We start from the raw sequence: 15,510 nt of genomic DNA on the forward strand, positions 1-15,510 counted from the left end.
ACCAATTAGCATAACAAAAAGCTGGTGTTACTTTTAAGAAGAAAAATTAAAGTTAAAACCACAATGAGAAACTGCTACTTGCTTGACAAAAGGTATAAAAATCCACAAGTGTAAAAATCCGAACAGCCAGTGCCAGGAGGATAAACGGGAAACAGGATTCCACCATACAGCTGGTGGCAGTGGACACTGGCACAATCCTTCTGGACAGCAATTTGGCAAAAAAGTATCAAAGCCTTAAAATGGACCTACTCATGGATCCAGCAATTCCAACTCTAAGACACTGTTCTTTAACCATTAAGGTTTGGTTAAACAAACTCTGATACATTTGTCTCCTGCTAAGGTCCTTGCTAAAATCTTTAACAAAATTTTAAAATGGGCTTATCTGGTTGTGCTTATATGCATGGACACCCTTTTCCAAGAGCCTGATATGGAACACAACTCTCATTTTTTTGCCTTTAAACTCCTTACTCTGAAAGAAAGCAGTCTACATGGAGCCTTGTTTTCTGATTTCTAAATAGAACTGTATACAACTGCTCTATAATCATGTTTTAACATTATTTTATGTTGAATTCTTTATGTGCCTGCCCTCCTGCACTTCCCGCTGGGTCTTATTCTTCTTGGAATTGTCAGAGTATCTAGCACCATGCTGGGTATGCAGGAGGCACGTGGTAAATGTTTTTCCTTCCTCTCTTCATCTTTTCAGACCCAGCTCAAATGTCCGCTCTTTTTTAAGACTAGCTCCCAACTTCCCTAGGCAGTCATGAGCTCCCTTCTCTTTCTTCTCCTATAGCAACCTGCACGGAACATCTGGGGTGACATCAGCCTCCTTGAGTCTCAACCATCTGTTTGTGGGCCTTTCTCCCCACTAACTGTGTGCTTCTTAGGGGCACCTCTTATTTATCCTTGTAATTAAGTCTGGTGACTAGCATAGCACAAGGAATACGGTAAATAACTAATTATGAAAGACTGTGTGAATGAATCAACCAATCAATTTATTCCAACACTTTCTCCTTCTATTTTTGGTTCTTAAAAAATATGACTTTTTCTTTCAAAAGACTTTTCTCTTCAATGGGATACTACTTTTAGAAGTTAACTGTCCTCAAAACCTGGATGCCGGCAAAACTAGAGAGAGTAGGCAATATTTTTAGTGCTTTATAGAACATATTTTAAAAATGTTTACCTAATTTTACTATCTTTAGACTTTTATTTGCCTTTACTGCTATTTTAAGGAGCAAAAAGCTCTCTGGCTCTTACGGCTTTTGCAAATGATACGTTTTGGCAACAGTTCATCCTGAGAAGCAAGATTCTGGCAGCTTCCCCAATATACTGGGAATTCATGACAGCAGTATACCAGCTTGGAATTATTTGTCTGTGTTCCACTGGGTTTTTTTCTTCCTTCTTTTATTATTTTTTTCCTCAATTTTTTTCTTTTTTCTCTTTTGGCTAGACTGAAAGTATAGAAGGCAGTGTTCCTTTGTGCTTTTCCTGACCTAAGTAAGGAATTTGATATTTTCTTTTGTGTGGAAATGAAAATAAAATATAAAAGTCTTACCCAACTCTGGCCAAGTTACTTGGAGATAACTAAATCATACACCTAATATTATAAACAAAATACCTGCCCTGGGTAACATAAACAAATATCCGATTCCAATTGTATAATCCTCAGCCTCTTTGGATATTCTGGTTTATCACTAATCACCTTGGATGTATCAAAAACTCCAGGTAATTCTATTAATACTCAGGAAGGTGGAGCAAATTTCATTTTCTTTTCTTCAGGGTTCTGATGAATGACGCCAAGTTTCCAGTGGAAAATACCAATGGTGCATATACGTGTTTCTAAAGCTATTCTTTTTGCAGTCGTGGCTCAGTAGATAAAGCTTGATACTTAAGAATCAGAAAACGTGAATTTGAGGCTCTGTTACTTGTAAGCTACTTGAATTTGGACTAATCACTTACATTTTCTAAGCCTCAGTTTCTTCAACTGCAAAACAGAAATAATGCTAACTTCTCTCTAGTAACTGTGAGAAATTACTATGAAAAAGCAAGTAGAAATATTTTATAAACTGTGAGGTGTGATATAACTACTAGATACTGTTTTGAATAAAGGGAAAAATAAAAGGCTTTTATGGAAAATTATTACATTTTCCACTGACTTTATTATGCTTTTAAAAATAATGCTCTTTGATTATACATATTGGAGAAGAAAATGGAAGAATATAACCTAATATGCTCTTTCCTCCGGGCACTGGGATTACAGTGTTTTTTTCCCTCCTTCCTTATTTTTTCATAATGAACATAAATTACTTGTTTCATTATGTTTTAATTTTTAGAAAGAAAACGAAGCCGAGCTCATTTAACTGTGAGAAAGGGAAAACACTGTAGGCAAGGACTGCTAGTCCCAGCTGGCACAAAAGACAGTGGTGGGTTTTGCACTGGATCTCTTCACCCTTGCTCTGCTCAGGGACAGGAATTCTACCCTTTCAGCATCTTCAAACACCTGTCACTTTACTTCGGCCTAATCAGCACCTTGTGATAAGCACAAATTCGACTCAGTCAGGGCACATTCTGGGTCTCAGCCAAGAAAAATGTCAACCATTCCTGAGGGAGCCAAGAGCTAACAGTTTAGGGATTGGGTTACGGTTACCACTATGGGCATCTCAGGAGCTGCCCAGCCCCTGCCAGGTGACAGGCCTGAGGATGGGGGCATGACAGCTGAAAAACAGCTGCATGGAGTTCTCTGAAAGTACCAGTGTCTGTCTGTCTCTTTCTTTTTCTGTCAGTTTCTCTCTCTCCTCCAGCCCCTTGAACATACAGTTCTCACTGCCTAGAAAGTCCATCCCAGATACACCTACTAGCCTGGCTAACATGTTCTGCAATTACTTTCAACTTCAGTCTTATCCCGGATGCACTCCCCATGCCCTCTGTGCTTATACCATTCCCTGTGATCACGCCCCACCCTAGACTATGAGTTGTACTTCCCCAACAGGGGTTGGCCCAAAGTCAGTTGTTAAGACAGTCTGCCCAAAGAATGGCCGGGACCCAGTTGACTGACTGGGAGGTTCAGCTGACCTGCTGTGTCTACAGTCCTGTCCTCTTGGCCTTCCACTGCACAAACGACTTCACTTGGAAAGAGAGCCTTTTCCATACCACTCCAGCTCCCAGGAGGCTGTCCCCAGGAAATGTCAGGCCTTCCACTTAGCAATGAGGCCTGATCTGCCTCATTACTCCCCCTGGAACTTGGTTTCCTTTCCATAAGGTGCCTTTGGAAAAAGGTAGTAAGTGTCTGATAAGCAGAAACTGTGTCCTAACACAAACTTCACTTTACACTCAACAAATGTGAATCAGTGCCAGCATGTACCAAGCACATAAGAAGATACCAAGATGCATAAGGTGTGTCTCCTGCCCTCACAGATGAGCACAGACATACAGGTGAGGGAGACAGGCAGATAACAGTTTAATTGAGTCAGTTATATTTAGTGTATAAGCCTAGTTCTACTGGGGTATTCTGTCTAGGCTATGCCCAGACATGGGGTGCTACAATCTTCCCCTGTGGGCTTTGCCTGCAGGGAAATGTACTCAGTAGCTATGCAAGTTAGAATGGGCAGAAAAACCAGAAAGAAAATCTGATCTCCTACACCACAGAACCAAGTTAGGCACCCTGAGAATAAAGCTACTGAAGTACCCCTGTACTTCACCTTCTGTTGCTTTGCACACTTGTCATTCACGGAGCCCTCTATGAGAAGGCCTTGTTCACCATGTGACCCAGAGTCTAACTCAGTATCCAGGATAAAGTCAAAGTTCAATAAATATTTGAGGAATGAATCAATGCAAAATGTACAAACATGAAGGACTTTTCATAAGAAACTAAAATTAAAAGAAATTTGCAAAGCGTTAATGCCACATTTCTTCAAGTTATCACTCCTGTATGATGCATTAGCACTAGAACCTTTAAAGATAGGGCAGGGAATATTGCTAACCTCTAGACCTGACCGGATCATAACTTACATATCTCCAGTGATACCAAGTTCATCATCAACCTGGTTTCCCATCGATCTTTCCCAAGCCCCCTATTTTCCTGAGGAAGGGTTCAAATGCATCGTATTCTATACTATTCAGTGACTTCACTTTCAATGTCCCAACAATTCTAAGATAGGATGGAACTGACAGTCTGCCCTCTGCCATTGTGTATAAACATGTACATAATCATCCACGGTTAGGAAGGAAAAACAGCTTTGTACCATGAGATCAACTAACAACAACAGGCTCATCCTGTCTAGTTGTCCCTATTTATCCCTGGTGTTTGTAATGCTGATCTCTGAAGAAGTATCCTAGCTTCTGTGGTTACCATATGCAGATGAGAAAGCTGCTGCTCCTCCAGCACAAACAGACTAATGTATACTTGGTAATGTTAGTAATATTGCAAGATTGTTCTTCAGACACTAGTGGTTTGTTTTACTCGGTGGGCCAGTCCTGAAGTTAGACTCCTTTGCACCTCTTTGCAAGCAAACTTCTTTTCTTTTGCAAAAGTGCATTTCTCCCACAAAGACGTGGAATTCCCAACCCTGGACCGTGGGGTAGAAGTGGTGTTGAGTCATTTCAAGAGTCCCAGACTACGCCAAGAGGTGAGGTGTGGATTCTCCACTGAGGTGGGTGGTTAAGCTGGAAAGCACTGACCAGTCACTATGATTCCAGCATCATACAGGAATTTACATCAGATACCTTTTAAAGTTCTTTCTTTTCCAACAGCAGGAATCTGTTTGTCTAAATAGAAAGTGCCAAGTGAATAGTGTTCATGAACTCATTCAACAAGAGTTTATTGAGCACCTGTTCTATGTTGGGCTCTACGGGAGGCTCAAGGGATACAATGCAGGATAAGACACATAAGATCTCTGTCCTCATGGCACATACAGTCTAGTGGAGCCAACAGACACTAATCAAATAATCGTAAGTAATTGTAAAATCACAGCTGCAACAAATACAACAAAGAAGAGGTACATGGTGCCACAAGAGTCAATAATCAGGGGATTTGGCCCACCCTGAAAGGTCAAGGAAGCATTTTTGAGAAATTTCCTCTGCTATTGCCTGGAAAAATACAGAAATAAAGCACTCTGTGCTCAATTAAGCTATAGATTTCAAATGTTTCAAAGTTCATAGAGTCACTAATGTCTACCCTGAGAAACTATGAAAGAACTGTTGGAAACATTCACTAGCAAGGGACACAGTAGCTAAAAATTAACTCCTCTATAAATAAGAAGATCAGGAGTTCAGTTAAGTAAGCCCAGCTGCACTCGGTCACAACAGTGGAGATCCATGGCTATGCAGCCTGGCTGTTTAAATGTTTATCTCAGAAATATTACACAACAATTTTCTTTTTTTGAAGAGAGAGAGAGAGAGAAAGAGCTTGTGATTATCCTCATGATAATGAAGTGCATTCTCTCTTTGGATATGAAATATACCAAGGAGAAGCTAAAACCATGATTGGTACTAGGCATTTGTTGAATGTGTTAATAAATGAGAATAAACTTTAACAATAGTCTAAAGTCTAATACTTTGGTTCAAAGAAATCAATTCCACAAACATAACATGAGAGACTTCCCTTGGCAAATAGTTCTAGGTAAAAACTTTAAGGATTTAATTACCCACAACCTTATACGGGCTAAACAGTATTATGCAACTTCCTAAAAACTAACCTAAAGGAAAGTTATGTCAAGAAAAATACAGTGCCCCAATCACTAGAAATAATCGTCCCACCCTACTCTTCACTTGCCAGGCCAACCCTGGAAGATTTGGGCTCAGTTCTGGGCATCACCTTCCAAGAGTGGCACTGGTAAACTCAGAAGCACCTAGAGGCTGGCGCTGAGTCTATAAACAATGTGAAACGAGGAATGACTGGAGGAAACAAAGATGGACAGCCTGAGGAAGGAACGAACTGAGAGCTGCTTCTTGTATTTGAAGACCTGTCATGTAAGAGGAGCAGCTTGTGCCATCCTGTCTTTAGGCCTATTCCCTGCCGGTCAGCACCAGGGATTCCTACTTATCTCTGGGGCTCTGATCCCTCTTGCCCAAGGCTTCCCACATGAGTCTGTGGAAAAAAAAGTTACTGTACATACTACGAAATGATGGTAATAATAATTATCATATTGCGGTGATGATATTGTATAATATCATCATAATTATTACATACAGTGGTAAACTATGTTTAGGCAAAACTGTACTAACAGGATTCTTTATAGCAGAATGTTCTGGAATCTTCAAATGCTAATATCATCGTGAATATCCAAGATAGAGAAGTGTCGTCCAATTTTCCCACTTTTTCTTGACCCCTAGAACCCTCTCATGGAACTAATATTCTTCCACATACCCACATGCTCTGGGAAACCTGACTCTAGACTTTTATCTTTTCACTAGGCTCCACACTGATACAAGTACATGGGAACAGGAAACCAAAGGTTTTGACACAGTTGCTGCCTTCAAAGACATCTTCATTCATAAAGAATGACTGATGCCAGGCCTGAACTAGATGACACTGTGGGGAGTTTCATGGGAGAAGACCACCTCATAGGCTCATTGGGCATTCATGTAGTATCCCTCAGAATAGCATGGCACCGTGCACATTATATGAAGTAGAAAAGGACTAAGCAGTGGCCTTGTAATCTCTGATTTAAGCACCTACAACTTTGGGAAACTGTCTAGCCTTTGTTGTGGAAGTTGTTCAACCCCAAGACTCATCCAGCCTACTTCATACCTTCCAATTCTGTCAAGGCAGTTCATTGCCAAGGAATATTACCACTCTCAAAAATACCAAGTTGCTTAGAACTCTGTAAATATGTACCTCCAATTTAGCAGCTCATTCTACCCGCTCTACCTCCAGACTTATAGGAAAGGAAAGGAAATCAGTACTCTGTTCTGTTTAACCTGGCATGAACTGCAACTCAGTTGCAAAGCTGAGAGAATGCTTGGTTTTGATCTTCTTTTCTTCACTAAAGCGTGACAATAGAGCACCATAGGATCAAGGTCAGTGCATTTACTTAAAAATATCGGGTAGAGGGAATAAAAGGAGAAGAGATGTAGTCACTTAACTGCCTTATAACCTGGCCGGAGACTGATACATGGGACAGGGCCACACACCCGAACAGATGTTTAGAAAAGAGAGACTGATGCAGGCAGCATGAGGTAGCAGAGAAGGTCATGAAAGAGGTGGGAGTTCGGGTCAATATTTGGACAAGCAGAAAGGAGGAAGGAGAGCGCACAGAGTGGGATCTATGGGTCTTGGGTCATCCCCCGAGAATACTATGTACTCTTCTTTCACTTGAATATTAATACAATTACACATACACCCTCAGGCACAAGGATGTATTTTTAATTTCTTGATCACCTAGCAACTTAGTTCCACCCTCATGGTCTTCCTTCACTTAGCCTTGATTATTCTGCTATAGAAAACTTGGGCCTATAAAAGAGAAAGATTTAATGCTGTGCTGAAACCTCTTCTTAAATAAAAACAAAAAACTGGCTTGCTCCACCATATTTCTTCTCAGAAATGAAAACATCTATGAAGGTTTCTTTGACCACTGAAGGAAGAAAAATCTGTTTATCACTCTGTTTAATCCCTACAGACTCAATGACCACGCTGCCGAGGAGGCCCCCCAGCTTCCTGTCTGAGTCCATGTGATCCTCTGAAAGTAAAATCAGCCTTTTTGGCTGAATGTGCTCACCCCTTTTCAAATGTGTACACTTCACCAGGGTTGTTATAAATAATTTGTACCTTGATTTAGGACACATCAACTACTGTTGCTATTTCAGTGCTACCTTAGCAGTCTAAGCTTTTACTGGAAATAGTGGTTACAGGGAGGAAAATGCTAGCACAGGAGCGTGACTTACCAGTCCCGAAGCTCTCCTCCCCACAAAGGGACAGTTTGCTCGCATCCATCAAATTCCCAAAAAACTTCCAGCCAGTTGGGGTCTCATACAAAGCGATCTTTGTAGCATTAGCCACCCTTCAAAGGCATGAAATCAAAGTTACATCACAGCAGGACTGTCAGCGTAGCCATGTGAGGGACGGAAAAGGGCAACAGTTATTGTAATCAAGGGTCCCATTTAGCATTGCACAGAGTCACACATAAATCTAAGATTGGTGGAAAATCATAAGAGAAACCTTGTGCACAATGGGCTATTATATGTGGATTCAGAGAAGGTGGAAGAAGAAAGAATTAATTCAGATCACGGAGTTTAATATTTTAGAAGAAGCATCCATAGTAAAATGTTCAGGGTTGCTGTTTAGGCTGTTTAAACCCACATTTTGGATACAGACTGCATCTATACAATCTATGAAGAAGAGAATAATGGTGTTTTGATATACCCATAATCACAGAATCATGACATACTGGGTCTGGGCAGTTAGCATTTTACAGAGAAGGAAACAGGGCCCAGAATGTTATGTGATCAGACCAAGGTCACAAAGCCAGGATGACCGACCGCCCAGTATTCAGCTGCCCGGTGAGTGCTGCTTTTGTCTCCTAAGAAGTCGCCCCAGGGGAAACGCCCAATGGGGTCTCCCCTATGTACTGGCTTCACCCACACTGATTAGTGGTTCCCCTTCCCTTCTAACATGTGTTTTATTTCTCTCTAGGTATCTTTAGACTACTTAAAACCTTTGAGTGACTTAGAAAAAAAAATTCCTTTCCCTTTGAACATGAAAAGTTACCTGATAAGTTCCATTCACTGTTTGAGTGAGTTTTGCTTCCCAGAACGTTTGCCTTATTTCCAGGAAAGCAATGTCAGCTTTGTGTTCTGATATTTGAGGAAAAAATCAAATCTATGATTTTGAAAACTATGAAAGTACAAAAAACTTTTATCTGGGTAATGAGGTACTTCAGTTATGATTCTATATGTGGATTATCAATTTTTCCAAAAATTGGAATTACACTGTTTTTGGATGACACAGAAGGTATTCCAGGACCTGACAGGCCTAATGTATGACAGTGTGACCTCAAACCAGCTCATAATTTCAAATGCAGGACCTGGTGGTAGACACGCTGGGCTCAAATGCTAGTTCTAATTTGGTGGTGAGGTCTTGGACAAGACTATTAGCTTCCCTGACTTTCCATTTCCTCTTCCTTAAAATGAGGTCTGCTGTGAGGATCAATTGAGATGGTGAATGTAAAAAACACTGTACAAACTACAAACCACTATATGGATATCAGTGGCTATTTTCTTGTTAGCCGAAGCAAAGTCAGCACCAATTCTATAACCATCTCTCCTCTACAGAAAAAAACTGCATGGCCCAGTGGGTGGGAGCAAAGGCTCTGGGTTCAAATCCCAAGTCAGCCATTTACCAGCTGGGTGACCTCAGGTAAGTTACTTCTTTGTCCTTTGGTGTTTCCACCAGAAAAATGGTGTTAAATATAGGATTTATCTCATGGGGTTCATCTAAGAATTAATGAATTAAAACATGCAAAATATTTAGTGTCTACAACAAGGTAATGTTCAATAAATATTAGCTATTACTATAAGAGCCTAGATATATATCACAGCCTACTTTCCTCTCTGGCCTTGACCTTTTACTCATTCATTCATTCTTTACCTTTTATTCATCAAACATTTCCTGCACACCTGACATATTCTAACTAATATTTTCCCTGGTCCTCATCTGTTATGACTTTTATTTTTCAATTTTTTAAGTATGATCTAACAAGCCACCTCAAAGCTTTTGTACAATGAACTGATATATAAACATTCACTGTGTTTGTGTGGGCATGAGCGATCCAGTTCTGTTGAAACTCTAAAAATACTTCAAACTGCTCTTTCACCCACACTCTGTACACACTGCAAAAGGAAAGTGATCCTCCAAAATGATGTTTTGAGTATTTCCATTGTTATTCATTAACACTCAACTATTCATTCACTTTAAAAAAGTATATGCGTGTGTGTGTTTGTCCTACCATGTGCCAGGCACACTATGGTCAGGCAGAGTCCAGGATGGTGAACAAGGCAGTCCTTTCTCTGCAGAAGTATACAGTCTAGCAGGGCAGGCCAAAGAGAAAACAGGCTACTAGAACACAGTGTGGTAAGTGCCAGGAGGAGGAGGCCCAGGGTGCCAAGGGAGTGCGGAGAGGGGCATCGAATCCAGAAAAAGCCACCCATCCCCTCACACAGGAATCGGTCAGCACACTCTATGCATCAGATGCCGATGCTGAAAGGGAAGGACACGTGTTCCAGGCACAGTGAAGGGTGCAGTGAAGACTGGGACGACCCGAGACAGGAAGGTCAAGGGAATGGAGAGACCTACCGGTCCAGGGCACCACTCGTGGGCATGCTCCGTGCAAAGCCACGGACCCCGGTCTGCTGGAAATACGGAATGCTGAAGATGTTGGCAGCAATGACAGCCACAGAGTCTGAAGGGTTCACAAAGAACCCATGCTTGCCCAGAATCATGTTTCGATCCTTGGGGAGAAGAGAGGATCAAAGAAAGACCTTTTAATCAAACTAGAGGAAATCAAACTATCTTTCATGGGGGTTTTATAAAATTTAAAACCATAAAATTTGAAATTGATCTCTTTTCCATACTGCATTTTTAACACTGGGTTTTATTTTCAATGGGTTTATACAGTACCGTTGGGCCAAAGGCACCTCCATGCCAAAGAGTTAAAACTGTTTTCAATTAAAGTCCAAGCACAACCTCCTTTTGAGCTGAGTCCTCTGTTCTCCCTCCAGAGGCCAGTTCACTTTAACCTCCTAGACTTTTTCCAGACTCTGGAACCAATCATCTTTTTCCCAGGGGAGGAGAAAACACAATGAGAGAAGAAATATTGGCTGTTTACATAGTTTGGTAGGTCTACTGGGTAAACTGTGTACCACAGTCTGTGTACCACAGTAACTGGGAGGGTGGCCAAAAAACACTCCCAGCATGCACTGCATCACAAAGATGTACTACAAAATAATGTCTGCTGGAACCCCTTTAATTTCCCAACATTTTGATAAGGGAAAAATTATTTTTCAGGAAACAGTGGATTCTAGCTAATGGTAAAGAACACTAGTAACAACAAAAATATATTTTCAACTAAGTAAATGTGTACAGTGTCTACCATCAGTGAGATATAGGGATATAAACCTAAGACACATCTCTTCCTTGTCCGGTACATAGTCACCCTTGTAAATCAAATAGCTTATTTCTAAACATTTTAATTGTAGAGAATGATTAAAATGTTAATTCTCTCAATATCATCTTCATATAGGCCATGAAATTGCAGCTTCAATATTCAGCTTGTGTGAATGAATGAATGGGTGTATTATAAGACCAAAACCTGGCCGGGCGTGGTGGCTCAAGCCTGTAATCCCAGCACTTTGGGAGGCCGAGATGGGCGGATCACGAGGTCAGGAGATCGAGACCATCCTGGCTAATATGGTGAAACCCCGTCTCTACTAAAAATACAAAAAACTAGCCGGGCGAGGTGGTGGGCGCCTGTAGTCCCAGCTACTGGGGAGGCTGAGGCAGGAGAATGGCGTAAACCCAGGAGGCGGAGCTTGCAGTGAGCTGAGATCCGGCCACTGCACTCCAGCCTGGGCGACAAAGCGAGACTCCGTCTCAAAAAAAAAAAAAAAAAAAAAAAAAAAAAGACCAAAACCTTGTCCAGAGATTAAGTAAGTAGCCAGCTGCTAGTTGCGAGCAGAAACCTACCTTAAGACAGGCATCTAGAACTCACCCAGTTCATGAAATACCAGTCATTCTATCATAACCAGAACCTAATCATCGTGCCACTGTTAGCAAGTATGGATGTCTGAAATTAAACGTGTGGGTTTCATTTCAATGACTCCTATTCCTGTTCAAGAGGGTCTTCTAATAATTTAGCTCTGACCTCAGGTCAGAATGAGGGATCCTTAACAGTCACTCCCAGGGTCTGGCAGAAGCAGCCCACCTTTTTCCCCATCTGCAGGATCAGGCCTGGCCTGCACCAGAGTTCACTTAAATGCACTTATACCCACCCCATCTCCATCAAAGGCAGCCCCAAAATCATGCTCTCCTGACTTCATGGTCTCCACCAGGTCAGCTGCATAGGTGAGGTTGGGGTCAGGGTGGTGGCCTCCAAAGTCCTCCAGAGGAACGCAGTTAACTGCTGAGTTTGCAGGGGCACCGAGTTCTTCACAGAGGATCTTCTTTACATACGGTCCCACAACTATATACAATGTGGAATAAAAGTATGTAGAATCAGAAAATAAAAGTCCTGAAAGGATGTGAGGATTCAGGGCTGAGGTGGATGCATTCTGGGGAGAAGAATGGCATGAGAAACAAAAAGAACATGTGAAATGTGTTCAGGGACTAGTGGAGAGATACACCTGACTGGAGAAGAATGTTCTCGAAAATGGAACAAGGAGAGATTATGTTGGAAAAGGTGGGGCCAGTTCATGAAGGGCAGAGTGGGGAAAAGAAAGGAAACCAACCATTATGAAGGCCCTACTGTACACCTGTGCTTTCTCATTCAGTCCTTCAGAAAAGCTCAGAAGGTGGTAGAGCTTGGAGCTTAAGAGCCTGGACTCTGAAATCAGAGTGTCTGGGTTCAAATCCCAGCTCTGCTGATCATGGGCTGTATAATTTTGGGAAAGTTATTTAAACTCTCTGTGCCTCAGTCTCTTCCATTTGCAAAATGAGGGTCATAATGCTAACTACCTAACAGGACTGATGTAAGGATTACATGAGTTAAGAGTTATGAAGCACTGAGAATAGTCCCTGGCAGTTATGTTACAAAGTTTACATTATGATTATCACCTGCAGTTTACAGATACATTGGAATGCTGGTGTTCTGAGGTAAAGACATTTGCCCAAACTTACATGGCTAGAAAAAGTGGGAATTGGGATTCAGAGCTGTTATCTTTCTACTATGACAAGCTAGCTGACAAACTGATTAAAAAACCACAAACAGGCTGGGTACGGTGGCTCACACCTGTAATCTCAGTACTTTGGGAGCCTGAGGCAGGCAGATCACATGAGGTCAGGAGTTTGAGACCAGCCTGGCCAAGATGGTGAGACCCTGTCTCTACTAAAAAAAAAAAATATATATATATATATACACACACACACACACACACACACACAGATTAGCCAGGTGTGGTGGCAGGCACCTATAATCCAGCTACTCAGGAGTCTGAGACAGGAGAATTGCTTGAACTTGGGAGAAGGAGGTTATAGTAAGCCGAGATTGCATCACTGCACTCCAGCCTGGGCAACAGGGCAAGACTCTGTCTCAAAAAAAAAAAAACGAAAAACCCACCACCACCAACAAACAACAGGAGAAGCCAGGTACATATGTTTACAGTGACATTTTACATAACCACCAAGAACACACATCTCTGAAATGCTAAGAGAGCATTTTCATCAAGGATGATACTAATCCCAATATAGTACATGCCCCAGAGGTCAGAATACTGTGGAATAAGTGTGTACTATGAGGGGTCACCTGTTAAGCAGGTTACTGACACACCATAGAATGAGGTCAAGGCAGCCAGGGCTGTGAGCGATACAGAAACAAAAGTGTTAGAAGAACAGCCAAAAGACCTGGTGAAAAGTAGTCTTATCTCCTGACAAGCTCCTCTTACCCAATGCCCTCCTCACATGCCCATTCTCTGGCCAGCTCAGGCCTCTCCTCATTTCCCTAATGTGACATCCATTTTTAAGCCTTCATGCCTTCGTCACAGCCACCGACCACATGAGAATGACCATTGCTTGATTTTTCATCACTCTAGATCTTTCTTTCGTAAGAACTGAGTTGGCTGCCACTTCTTCCAGGAAACCTTTCTTTATACCCCTAGTCAAATTATGCCTTCTTCCAACTCCAAAGAGAATATCTGAAATTCCAACTCTCATTTTGTTGGCCTGGCAGGAGTTAGTTTTTTAGAGTTTTTGTTTTGTTGTTGTTGTTTTGAGACGGAGTCTCGCTCTGTCGCCCAGGCTGGGGGGTGGTGGCGTGATCTCAGCTCACTGCAACTTCCGCCTCCCAGCTTCAAGCTAGTCTTCTGCCTCAGCCTCCTGAGTAGCTGGGATTACAGGCATGTGCCACCACACCCGGCTAATTTTTGCATTTTTATAGAGGGGTTTCACCATGTTGGTTAGGCTGGTCTCGAACTCCCAACCCCGTGATCCGCCTGCCTCGGCCTCTCAAAGTGTTGGGATTACAGGCATGAGCCACCGTACCCAACCCAGGGGTTAGTTTTTTACCCACCTCATCTCCCCAAACATTGCACATTCTTTGAAGAAAGTGATCTGCCCAGTTCCTGCCTATTCCCCAGGCATGCATGTTGCAGGTCTGCAATACACATCTGTTGAATGGTTTAAAATGACAGAATCGCTTTTGTCTGAGTAAAGAAGTAGATCCATTCTATGGGAGTCCAGAGGCCAACTAGGACCCAAGGGGAGAAGTTCCAAGGATGGAAGATTTTAGCTCACCAGGAGAAGACTTTCTAACTGTGGTTTGCAGTGTCACAGGAATCCCTGAATTGCATCACTAAAAGGGTTCAATCTCAGGCAGAAAGGCTTCTCCAAGCAGGCAGATGTATGTGTATAGGTTTCAGGGATTCTCATATACCTACATGTCTGAGAAAACCTCGTGGTTCTGGTTCACAGTGATAGCTGCCCTCTCTATGGACCTGACCACACAACCCCCAGAGGAAGAAGACAGAGCTGTACACATCCTGATGTTCCTGAATTTAATCCTCAGCTTGCTCTTGCCCTCTTCTAAGAAAAGGAGCATGTGGGGGCAGGTGAGTGGGGATGTGGGGCTCAGGAGTATGTTTACCACATCTCCCAAATGACCGTCCTCTCAGAAATACATGGGGGCGTGCAGCAAGAATGTAAGGTATCTTCTGAGGGGGAGGGAGAGTCCACAACAGCAGTTGCATGTTACTCAGAACCTGATGCTTAATGTGGAAATGCTGACCTTCACATGAGCTTACCACGAGGAGTGTCTCTACTATTTTTGCTACATACAATTAGATTTTGATCTGTGTGGATATTGCTCTGGTTGCAAAATAACTCTATTTAAAAACCATCAGAGAGACTTGAGAAAAGGCTTGTGAAAGCATCATGATACACACAGAAGAGAGCGACTTCCTATCCTTGAGAGATGGGAATTGAAAAGAAATGACTGTATACCTCCATGCATAGCATCAATACGGATCTTCAGTCGGTTTGGCCCAGAAAGTAGTTCTTTCAGTGCACTGAAATCAAAGATGTTTCTCAGCATTGTAGCATATGCTTCCACCGAATCCACAATCTCCACTGTGAGAACAAGCAACATTAAAAGATGGAAGGACTAACCACATTTAGAAAGATTATATTCTGATGTGATTATATGGCTGTAAACCTGCTATTGCTATTTTAAAGGGACAATTATTGAACAGCTCAAATAATATGACTGTTAAATACTATCCAATACTACCAATAGTTATCCAACACTAACAATTTTCCTGAGAGGTAAATGTTATTAGTCCTATTTGATAGATGAGGAAACTCAATGTGTGAAG

At 41.9% G+C, this 15,510-nt stretch overlaps 1 protein-coding gene across 2 annotated transcripts in view; it reads right to left on the reverse strand.

Moving 5' to 3' along the window:
• Positions 1-15,510, reverse strand: part of LOC105495190 (phosphoglucomutase 1) — a 67,010-nt gene that overhangs the window by 14,022 nt on the left and 37,478 nt on the right. For both annotated transcript variants that reach the window (XM_011764480.3, XM_011764479.2), the window contains exons 4-7: positions 15,140-15,265; positions 11,980-12,170; positions 10,286-10,440; positions 7,879-7,994 (exon numbers count right to left, since the gene is read on the reverse strand). In XM_011764480.3, the coding sequence (XP_011762782.1) occupies positions 7,879-7,994; positions 10,286-10,440; positions 11,980-12,170; positions 15,140-15,265 (588 nt within the window). The remainder of the gene's footprint in view (positions 1-7,878; positions 7,995-10,285; positions 10,441-11,979; positions 12,171-15,139; positions 15,266-15,510) is intronic.

This window comes from Macaca nemestrina, chromosome 1 (assembly GCF_043159975.1).
Source record: "Macaca nemestrina isolate mMacNem1 chromosome 1, mMacNem.hap1, whole genome shotgun sequence".
Classification (NCBI taxonomy): Eukaryota; Metazoa; Chordata; class Mammalia; order Primates; family Cercopithecidae; genus Macaca; species Macaca nemestrina.